Source organism: Oryzias latipes, chromosome 6, assembly GCF_053564925.1.
Source record: "Oryzias latipes strain Hd-rR chromosome 6, Olatipes_Hd-rR_3.1".
NCBI classification, from domain to species: Eukaryota; Metazoa; Chordata; class Actinopteri; order Beloniformes; family Adrianichthyidae; genus Oryzias; species Oryzias latipes.
The window spans coordinates 10799012-10810169 of record NC_136242.1 but is presented as its reverse complement, the minus strand read 5'-3'; the positions used below and the strand labels follow the sequence as shown (position 1 = coordinate 10810169).

Sequence of the window (11158 nt, the reverse complement as noted above, 5' to 3'; positions counted from 1 at the left end):
CCACAGTGACACGCTTGTTTCGTTTTGGCTTCAGTTTCCTTTCCTCTTAAGTTTAAAATCAATGACATTGTCATGGTTTTCTGAAGAAAGGAAACTGATGAAAGCTTTTTTCAGGACAATTTCTTAATCACAGTAAAAGAAAATGCTATTTTATGGACTTTCTTTTGAAGGTTAAATTCATTTTTTTCCTTCATAGTTTGTTTTAATTTCGTTCAAATCAAGTTCACTTTTAGGTTTTGTTTAGTCTGTTTTGTTTCCATTTCCTGTCTTTGCTTCACCTCTCTTTTTTTAACTTTATTGTTCAAAACAAATAGGACAAATATGTATGACATGAACAATAGTCATAACAACGACAATATCAGGGGATGGTACATATATTACAAAAGAAAGATTACAGATGCTATGCATTGAAACTATTCAAAGACAGACAGTTTTCATAAATATGTATGGCCTTTTTGTTTAAGCTATTAGAGATAGTATGTAAATAAGATTCTAATTATTTAATTATTACAGGGAAAAAAGTTGTGATAAGGAAAACTTTGATTTGTGAATATGAAATTTACTTGCTTCACCTCTGCATCTGCGAGGACGCGTCTCTTTCTCCGAGCAGAAGCCCCTCCCCCCTGGCGCTCGCGCTCGTTGCCGCGCGGCTGAAATGAAAGCGAACGAGAAGCGGGGGAAATTTCCAGGTTCCTCGCGCAAACCCGCTCCTGACGGCTGAGCGGGGCGGCGGCGGAGTTGCGTGATGATTCATGTGAGGCAGAGATCCGACCTGGACAGTTTCTCTTCTTCTGAAATGAAAGCCGGACTCCACAGACACACCTGCAGCTCACCTGCGGAGCCTCCTGATGATGAGCTCAGACAGAGAAGAGCGTCCCAGCTGATCCCACATCTGTGACACCTGACTCCTGGAAGGTGAGGCTCCTGCTCTCTGTCAGACTTTGTTATGCCTGCTGTTGTAATCACTAAAAGGTTACAAACGTGTCTCCGTGTTTCTACATTTGGATCTTTTGTTCCTCAGATGGCTGCTGACAGCATTATTGTGTTCTTTGACCTGGAGACCACTGGATTGGGTAAGATCGGATTCTGACCACCTGATGTGAACAGGAATAAAAGTTATAGGAGTGCTTCTATATGACAAATATTTGCATTTATATGTGTGTATATGGGTATCTGAAACTGAATATTATCAGAGCAGAGTCATAATGGATAGTGCGGCACTGGATGTGGTAATAAATTAGTTCTTGGGGATGAAGGTGAGAATCGATAAGGCTTTTACTGCTTCTCACTTCCTTTCCGGTATTTCCTTTTTTTTTCATCTTGTACTAATTTTTCACTTTTCAAGTTTCTTTTCTTTTAAAATCAAGAAGAGAAATGTCTTCATTTCAGGGTCCAAAATAAAATATCATCACCATCAACAGTGAAGGCACCACATCCACAGCTGTGGCACAGACACTTCCTGCTGTCATCACCAGTTATGTTACGTAGTCTCAGTGGTTTTATTTTAACATCTATTTCAAAACCTTCTCAGATCATCAAACAAAAAAAAATTTCCTATGTTAGTTTAAAATCCTTCTTCTTCCTTTATGTGCTCCCAAAACAGCGTGAAAAAGTGAATTTCCATTTCTGTCAGCCTTGATTTCCCTTTTTTTAAGTCTATTCCAGTGAACAGATGAGAACAGAAGCAGGAAATAAAGCTTGTGCTTCGGTCAGAACAGGACAAGCTTTAACTGATCCACAATCCTCCTTTAAAGCTCTCCCACAGATGTCTCATATTCCACAGCTCTTCATAGTCTGGTGTTGGTCGTAACTCTACCTGTTGTTTACACCTTAAATGCAAAACCATTTCACGACTGCAAAGCTGTGATTTTTACTGTGTTGTTCCCACAGAGAGGCAAAAATAGAGTTTCCTGTCGGCCATTTCTTCAGCCTTTTGTGTGGTTGTACATAAATGTTCTTTACATGGACATAAAGTTGCGTTTCAGCCAAACTGAAGCTGAATTTGTGACTGTGTGGGTGTGGGTGTCCTGTGACTCATTGCAGTCTCTGATGAGGTAACCTGCATGTTCGCAGTTCAATGCCCCTTAATTAAAAAAATATATATATATAATCCAGAAGAAGGAACTTTTCTGTTTTTATGTGATATGGAATTTCATATTCAAACAATAGACACGGATCCTTTGCTAAGTTCAATAGGCTCATATGGACTAAAAACAGATCTCTGTACTCTGCAGCTTTGGGGCTTCCTGTTGTCTGAATGCACAGAAACCCACATAAAGCAGGGGGACATTTGGAAACACACAGACACAAATTCTGCAGGTTTCAGGCGAAACCTTTTTGCATGCTTTACTGTGGGGCTTTGTTCTGAGGCTGGAGTCAAACCTCTGTCCTCAGCGGGTGATGTCATGATAGTTTTCCAATCATCTTGATGCCCTGGATCAGATGTGATTTTTTTCTAAATAAACACTTGTGAGGGCGGAATTTATTGGAACGGATACAGGATATCAGTCTTTCAGGGCTTTTTTCTGTCTGATAAAGAAAATGCAATGCTGGTACTGTCCTTTACAAGTAAACACACACTTCTTCAGCGTCTGAGTAAATCCAAGAAGTTGTGGTATTACTCCCAGGATGCAGCTCAAATTATGAGTTTAAGCGAATGCATAGACAGCTAACTCTTCTGCGTGCGACACTTCCCCCTTTTGGTTTAGTTCATTTTCTGAGATCTTCTGACATTGGAGATCAGAAACACAGCAAAATAAAGAGCGTGCTTATCTTACATATGTTGCACCTTTAGGGACAAATTATTTAAAACTGAGTAGTCTGAATAGACTGTGCTTGAATTTCCACCCTAACTACAGAATCTTTTTTTTTTTTTACGGCGAATCGATTTTACAAAGTCAAAATCTAATTGATATGAGCGTTTTGCAACTACCATTTATGAATCTACTGTCTTCTGAAGATAAAAATGTTGATGGTTTATTAAAAAAAAATACATTTAAAAACATTTTTTTGGGGGTAAAAATGTTCAGACGCATTGCCTTGCTTATTCGCCAATCTAGTGAGCATCAATGCACATTGGTTTTCCGCAGAGACTTCTGGGAAATTTCTAGGATACTCGATTTCGGAATTGTAAATTTGGACAGCACTACAAAATGGCGAACGCGCTAAATAGTGAGGAGGGAAGGAATTGAGGAGTTTTAGCTAAAGAAGCTGTCAGGCTTTATAATTTTGGATGTTTGTTTCTATAACCGTCCTTTTCTTTCAGACACTACAGTGTGTGACATCATCCAGCTGGGGGCCGTCTGTGAGGGGCGGGTCTTTAACGTCTACACCCTTCCGCGACGCGCCCTCACACAGAGCGCCACACAAGTCACCGGCTTCACCGTCACTCCTGACGGGCTTTTTCTCCGGGGGAGCCGTAAACAAACCACTCCCCTTCGTGATGCGCTCAACGATTTCCTCAACTTCCTGCGCTCCTTTGGTCGGCCTGTGCTCCTGGCCGCCCACAACGCCAGACGCTTTGACGCCCCTGTGTTCACCAGAGTGCTGGCGCAGAACTCCCTCCTGCTGGAGTTCCAGCAGGTGGTGTGTGGCTTTCTGGATACTTTTTTGCTTAGCAAGAGCCTGTACCCACGTCTGGCCAGTTACTCTCAGGAGTATCTGGTCCAGACTTTTTTAGGGGAATCGTACAACGCTCACGATGCTGTGGAGGACGCCAAAATGTTGCAGGAGCTGTACAGAGCATGGAAACCTCACCCGTCGAATGTTTTGAGAAGCACTTTCAAGGCAGCCAGAGTCTATTGAATTAAAATACATTTCTATAAAAACCCCAAAAAGGGGGAGAAAAAGCTACACTGCTTACTTTTACTAAACTATTTGAAAATGAAACCCTATTTTACAGTTGTGTTGTATACATAAATATGTAATTCATTGTTGAAATGAATGCAATTCAGTATTAATTTAGTGCAGAATTTCTTCCATTGTTCTATAATCACTTTACTGTGCACTTTGAAGCTTATGCTTACCAATAAAGTTCAAATTATTTTATAGCCTGTTTGCCTTCTTAGTTGGGAAAATATAACTTCAATAATAAAGCATGTTGACAGTCAGTTTACTTGGCCTGAGTGCGTTTTCACTCCTGTCCGCTAGGAGGAAATATTGAGCTTCAAAATTATATTTTCTTACTTTACTTCCGGGTTTGTAAATAGGTTAGTCACGTTAGACTGATACAGTTTCATGTGAAAAAACAAAACACGTACTGGAAAATTATTATTTATTTCGCTTTTAAGTGAGAGCCAGCATTATTCCTGTTTCTGTTGCATGAAGCTTTTCTTTTGAAACTTCCGGTCAATTTTCGTCGATGGAAGATTTTAAAAAGCGTGGCGGGAGAGAAAAGTCGTTCGTTTGTGTAGTTTGATGGGATCAAATATCTATTGTCAGAGGCTACGTTCACTTTCTGCTTCAACGAAGATCTACAACTTCAGAGGGTGAAAAACCTTTCGTGGTGTGATGCAAAAGCTCGAGTCAGACGGAGAAGAAGAAAGCGCGCCGCATCCGTTGGTTTTCTTTGACTTGGAGACAACTGGACTAGGTAGGAGAACTTTCGCCGTTTGACAGTTAAAGATACAATTTGTTTGAATTTGTTCCTTTGGGGCAGGGGTCCTCAACCTGCAGCTCCAGTGCCACATGTGGCCCTTATATCAATATTCCATCACACCTCAATGTGCTGCATTGAGATGTTCCTATTTAACACGACGCTGAAGTTGGCTTCCGATTCACAGCTTCCGATTCGCAAGGGCACTAAAGGAACATTCCGCTGTATTTTTTGCACTAAGATCACCTAAAACCGGGTCCTGTTCAAAAACCGCTGGACCTGGACTGCTCAAACCTGGATGAAATTATGCATTAGATAGTAAAGAAAACATTAAACACAGATTCTGATTTGTGAAACCTTCCTCTGATTTGTGAAAATGTGAAATAGTGAGAAAAAGGCGATAAAAAAAACCTGAGTCCACTTCAGACCAGGTCCTGTGCAAAAACAGCTGGACCTGGACTGCTCAAACCTGGATTAAATTATATTTTAGATAGTAAAGAACACATTAAACACAGTTTCTGATTTGTGAAACCTTCCTCTGGTTTGTGAAAATGTGAAATAGGTTCATTTTTATTGCCTTTTTCTCACTGAGTCCACTTCAGACCAGGTCTTGTTCAAGAACCGCTGGACCTGGACTGCTCAAACCTGGATTAAATTATAATTTAGATAGTAAAGAACACATTAAACACAGTTTCGGATTTGTGAAACCTTCCTCTGATTTGTGAAAATATGAAATAGGTTGATTTTTATCGCATTTTACGCACTGAGTCCACCTTAGACCAGGTCCTGTGCAAAAACCGCTGTACCTGGACTGCTCAAACCTGGATGAAATTATGCATTAGATAGTAAAGAACACATTAAACACAGATTCTGATTTGTGAAACCTTCCTCTGATTTGTGAAAATGTGAAATAGGTTCATTTTATCGCATTTTACGCACTGAGTCCACCTTAGACCAGGTCCTGTGCAAAAACCGCTGTACCTGGACTGCTCAAACCTGGATTAAATTATGCATTAGATAGTAAAGAACACATTAAACACAGATTCTGATTTGTGAAACCTTCCTCTGATTTGTGAAAATGTGAAATAGGTTCATTTTATCGCATTTTACGCACTGAGTCCACCTTAGACCAGGTCCTGTGCAAAAACCGTTGGACCTGAACTGCTCAAACCTGGATTAAATTATGCATTAGATAGTAAAGAACACATTAAACACAGTTTCTGATTTGTGAAACCTTCCTCTGATTTGTGAAAATGTGAAATAGGTTGATTTTTATTGCATTTTACGCACTGAGTCCACCTTAGACCAGGTCCTGTGCAAAAACCGCTGTACCTGGACTGCTCAAACCTGGATTAAATTATAATTTAGATAGTAAAGAACACAATAAACACAGTTTCGGATTTGTGAAAACTTCCTCTGATTTGTGAAAATGTGAAATACGTTCATTTTATCGCATTTTACGCACTGAGTCCACCTTAGACCAGGTCCTGTGCAAAAACCGCTGGACCTGAACTGCTCAAACCTGGATTAAATTATGCATTAGATAGTAAAGAACACATTAAACACAGATTCTGATTTGTGAAACCTTCCTCTGATTCGTGAAATAGGTTGATTTTTATCGCATTTTACGCACTTAGTCCACCTCTGACCAGGTCCTGTTCATGTAATTTGGGTGGAATTGTATTTTTTTATTCCTTAACATTTTTATTTTTTATACTGGATTTTACTATTGTATGTGTTCACACAGGTACGAGCCGGTGGCCCTAACCTGGGTGCGCAAAATCACTTTGTTGCATTCCACATACTTGGCCCAGACAAAAGCTGGCACTTTTACGATGGACTTTAGGAATCCAAGAAGGCTAGACGAGGCGACATCAAAATCTCAAAATACAAAATAAACTGAGAAACAGATGTCAGATTGGATACATAGTTATGGTCACGGTTAGCATGTATCTCTGACATAAGTTTAGTTTTTTTGTTCAATATTTCTTGGTTTGTTTTCTGATTTACTTTAAAGTTCCTGTTTTGGTGTTTTGATGTAAGTTGTCCTTCCCTTGTCCCTATTGTCCTTAAAGTGCATAAAATGCGATAAAAATATATTATTTCACACAGCAGTTTTTGAACAGGACCTGGTCTAAGGTGGACTCAGTGCGTAAAATGCGATAAAAATCAACCTATTTCACATTTTCACAAATCAGAGGAAGTTTTCACAAACCAGAAACTGTGTTTATTGTGTTCTTTACTATCTAAATTATAATTTAATCCAGGTTTGAGCAGTCCAGGTACAGCGGTTTTTGAACAGGACCTGGTCTAAGGTGGACTCAGTGCGTAAAATGCGATAAAATGAACGTATTTCACATTTTCACAAATCAGAGGAAGGTTTCACAAATCCGAAACTGTGTTTAATGTGTTCTTTACTATCTAAATTATAATTTAATCCAGGTTTGAGCAGTCCAGGTCCAGCGGTTTTTGAACAGGACCTTGTCTGAAGTGGACTCAGGTTTATTTTTATCGCCTTTTTCTCACTATTTCACATTTTCACAAATCAGAGGAAGGTTTCACAAATCAGAATCTGTGTTTAATGTGTTCTTTACTATCTAATGCATAATTTCATCCAGGTTTGAGCAGTCCAGGTCCAGCGGTTTTTTAACAGGACCCGGTTTTAGGTGATCTTAGTGCAAAAAATACAGCGGAATGTTCCTTTAGTGCCCTTGCGAATCGGAAGCTGTGAATCAGAAGCCAACTTGAGCGTCGTCCATTTAACACACTATATCTTACTTTGAAAGTCGTGTAAACCTCTTTCAAAAGGCCACAAACTATCTACATTTTTTATTAAGAATGCCATTTTCTCTTTATACTTTTGTTTTATTTATTCCAAAAAACCAACAGTTCGTTTATATTTATCATAATATTAAACAATACACATTTTTGTTTTATTTTCGTAAGGCTTTAGTGGCGTCTACTGGGTTGTTGTCAGTAAGAAATCAAAGCGAATTGCTCTTTAGGTCCTGGAGGTTGTAGGCCCCTGCTTTAGGGCAACAAGGGTACTAAAATGTCAATGTTTTTTTTTTATTTTGTTATTTCAAAAGTGGAGTTAGTTCAAATTTATTCATTCATATGGCCCCTTACAAGAACCGCAGTCAAACAAGGTGCTATACGTTAAAAGCTCCAAAACATTTAAAGAAACAACTAAGAGTTTAAAACAATTAAAGGTAAAAAAGTATGAATTACTGTCATAAACATGTAAAAACACTAGAAGATCACAGCCAAACAATAAAATGTTAACACTTCAGCAGAGCAGAGTCTCATTCTGTGTCCAAAGCCTGGCTCTAAAAAAAGCTCTTTAAATAATAGACTGTGAGGAAGCCTGCCGAATGCTCAGTGGGGACGCGTCCCGCAGCTGCAATGCACAGACTGAAAAGGCTCGTTCCCCTCTGAGGTTCTTCTCGGACCTCAGTACGGCCAGAAGAAGGTGATCAGCTGATCTGAGGCACCAGGTTGTAAGATCAGAGAAGCTCAGAGAGGTACGGCAGTCCACGATTAGTTAAAGACTCAAAAAACAAATACAAGAATCTTAAAACAAACTCTGAAACTCCCAGGCAGCCAGTGAAGGGTGGGCAGGATGGGGGTGATGTGGTCCCTCTCACGCGCTCCAACCAGAACCCGATCAGCAGGGTTCTGGACCAGCTGGAGACGTGAGAAGGACGTTTCCAAAATAAACATTTAATAAAAGCATGCATTACTGTCTAAAAATGGTTTCACCTTCGCCAATGACCTCACATAAAAGTAGCTAGATCTAATCACTGAGCTAATTTGCCAGTCAAGGTTAAAATCATTGTCAATTTTAAACCCCGGTTTGACACAGATTGTTTTAAAAGTGGAGTCAGAGGACCCAACTCCACTGTGGAGGGGCCACAGGAGCTGCCAGGGCCAAACACCATCACTTACCTTATTTCAATTATTAATTCTTAAAAGGCTTAGGGCCATCCAGTCTTTGATGTCTTATAAATAAGACAGTAGTGGTGTAACAGATCAACCGTTCTTAATTGCCAAATATACATGAGTATTGTCAGCGTAGCAGTAGGTGCAGAGAGATCAAAAGTGGTCCTAAAACAGTGCCCTGCGCAACCGCAAACTACAGCGGGGCAGTTAAAGAACAAGATCCAGACATGCTCCCACACATAGTTCTGTCAGCCAAATGAGATGAGAGCCAGTAGAGTGCAGTACCACAAACTCCAACCAAAGCTTTTAACCTGGACAGTAAAAGCTTGTGGTCCACAGTATCAAAGGCTGCAGACAAGTCCAGCAAAAGAAGGACAACAAGATATTGTTAAGAACTCTCTGCAGTGCAGATTCTGTGCTGTGCAGGGTTTGGAAACTAGACTGGAATCTCTCTACCACACGGAAGTAGAAACTAACAAGCAATAAATAGATTAGAATAAGTATTCTTTCAACAACAATTTCATAAATGGTTTGTCAATGAGTGTTTTAGAGATTAGATGCAGTGCTTTTATTTTGCATCTCTCTATTTCAGAAGCAGTCTTCGGTGGAACATAATTTGTATCTGTTAAAAAAAATGTATCTGAAGGGATGGTTGAAGTGATGAATGGAATGGGGCACTAACACACAACCAGAGATAACTAGAAGAAGAAGTCACTGAAGTGATTTCAGCTGAATTCATCCAGAAAGATGATATTCAAACCAGAAAAAGGGGGAATGTGTGTGTGATAACAACAGCAGAGAAAAGAATCAGATGGCGTCAAAGGCCACACTGACATCAAGCTTAATCAACCTTTAAATCAACCTTTATTTATATAGCAATTTCCAACACATGTCACTCAAAGTGCTTTGCATGAAATACAACCAAATTTAAAAACAAAATGACACGACGACAGACCAGCATCTGCAGCTAGAAGTAAACCCTGCAGAGTTTTGATTAAACTGTTTTGGTGGGGTAAAAAGGGCAAAAACCAGACTGAAACTGTCCAGAAAGGATTGCTGCTTTAAATAGAAGCAGCTCCATGTTTTTTCTAAGAATCTCAGAAATGAAACGGAGGTTTGAATTTAGGTAAAAGTAGGAGAAAGTCTTCTTTGTGACGCAAATTTACTAAAGTATGTGATCATCTAAGGATGGAGGGAAAAAGCAGCTATTTACAGACCATTTTACTGCTTTTAGAACAACAGTGAGGCTGATTCTGTTAAGAACCAACCTTTGGCAGAATAAGTGATTTAAAAAACAAGGACAGCAGATAGCCAGAAATATTTAGAAATGTCCCTAAGTCTATGCAGAGATTCCTGTTCATAGATTGGCTTTTCATATAGATAAGCAGGGAAAAAAGTTAGTACAAAAAGCTTAGAGGGTGGAAATCTGCTCTCTTAACAGGAACAATGAAATAAATACTAGATTATTTATTAGCAAAGATGCTGCTGTTTAGAGGCAGAAGACTATGAAAGAGAGGAGGATTTTGAGGAAAGAAATGTCACCAAACGTGTTGCTGTTCCTCAGAACAAACAACAGAATCAAGCTCTGCAATATTTAATGAGCAAAATGCCAATTTAGATATGCATCATTATTGGCTTTAATCAAACTGTTCTGTCTTCAGGTCCAAACTGTGAAATCATCCAGCTGGCTGCAGTGAGCGGAGGTCACTCCCTGAACCTGTATGTGGTCCCATGCGCTCGAATTGAGCACAGAGCAGCCAAAGTGACGGGCTTTAAGGTCTGCAGACACCGACTGTACCTCCATCGCCAGCCTCTCTTCACCAACACCCTCAGGGAGATCCTGGTCTCTTTCATCGCTTTCCTTCAAATGTTTAAACGCCCATTTCTTGTTGGCCACAATATTCGTCACTTCGACTGCCCCCTGCTGGTCAGAGCGCTCGACCGGCTGGAGCTGCTTGAACAGTTCCGGTCTTCCGTCTCGGCCTGTGTGGACACTCTGCCGCTGGCTCGGGAGGTGCTGAACGGCCGCAACCTTCGGAGCTTTCGCCAGGAGAACTTGGTCAGAGAGCTGCTGGGGGTGAACTACAAGGCCCATGATGCTTTGGAAGATGTGCGAGCTTTACAGATGCTGTATGCTTTCATTCAGCCCACAACAGAGCAGGTCAGGCGGCAGACGTTTACTCTGGACAGTAGGGATAAAAAAACTGCTTTCAACCGCAAGGTTGCTTCTGGAAAAGTGTGAGTCTGACGGTTGGCAACAGAACAACATGAGAGACGTTCACAGACTCACAAAAGCCTGTCACAAATACTTCCCAGACTCACAAAAGCCTGTCACAAATACTTCCCAGACTCGGCCCCACAGCAGTAGTGCCGGAAAAACAGACACATTACTGCAGTTTCTTCAGGAAAGACAACTTATATTAAGCCGTTTATGGGTTCATATGAATGTAAAGCAAGTTTGTAAAAAGTTATTTATCTGTACTTCATGCAGTTCCAGAGGAATTTAAGATTATTAATCTTAAACAACTCTGTCAGATTAGTGATTCATACACTCTAAAGTGCTTCAGGTTTTAAGATTTGAACACAAGTTGTGCAAAAGCTAAATAAACATGTTTAACCCTT

General features: G+C 40.2%; 2 protein-coding genes across 2 annotated transcripts; both read left to right on the top strand.

Moving 5' to 3' along the window:
* Positions 1-775: 775 nt before the first annotated feature.
* On the top strand, positions 776-4112 carry LOC111947521 (DNA polymerase III PolC-type). Its single transcript, XM_023955610.2, has 3 exons — positions 776-915; positions 1022-1073; positions 3266-4112. Exons 2-3 carry the CDS (start codon positions 1022-1024, stop codon positions 3802-3804), a joined length of 591 nt encoding a protein of 196 aa, XP_023811378.1. The 5' UTR covers positions 776-915; the 3' UTR covers positions 3805-4112.
* A 70-nt stretch (positions 4113-4182) lies between these two features.
* Positions 4183-11158, top strand: LOC110015225 (protein PML). Its single transcript, XM_023955609.2, has 2 exons — positions 4183-4591; positions 10198-11158. The coding sequence occupies exons 1-2, from the start codon at positions 4510-4512 to the stop codon at positions 10776-10778; spliced, it is 663 nt and encodes a 220-aa protein (XP_023811377.1). The 5' UTR covers positions 4183-4509; the 3' UTR covers positions 10779-11158.

Coding starts and splice junctions, on each gene's coding strand:
- LOC111947521 (XM_023955610.2), top strand. CDS start 1,022: ATGGCTGCTGACAGCATTATTGTGTTCTTTGACCTGGAGACCACTGGA. Junction 1,074..3,265: donor CCTGGAGACCACTGGATTGG/GTAAGATCGGAT, acceptor CTTTTCTTTCAG/ACACTACAGTGTGTGACATC.
- LOC110015225 (XM_023955609.2), top strand. CDS start 4,510: ATGCAAAAGCTCGAGTCAGACGGAGAAGAAGAAAGCGCGCCGCATCCG. Junction 4,592..10,197: donor CTTGGAGACAACTGGACTAG/GTAGGAGAACTT, acceptor TTCTGTCTTCAG/GTCCAAACTGTGAAATCATC.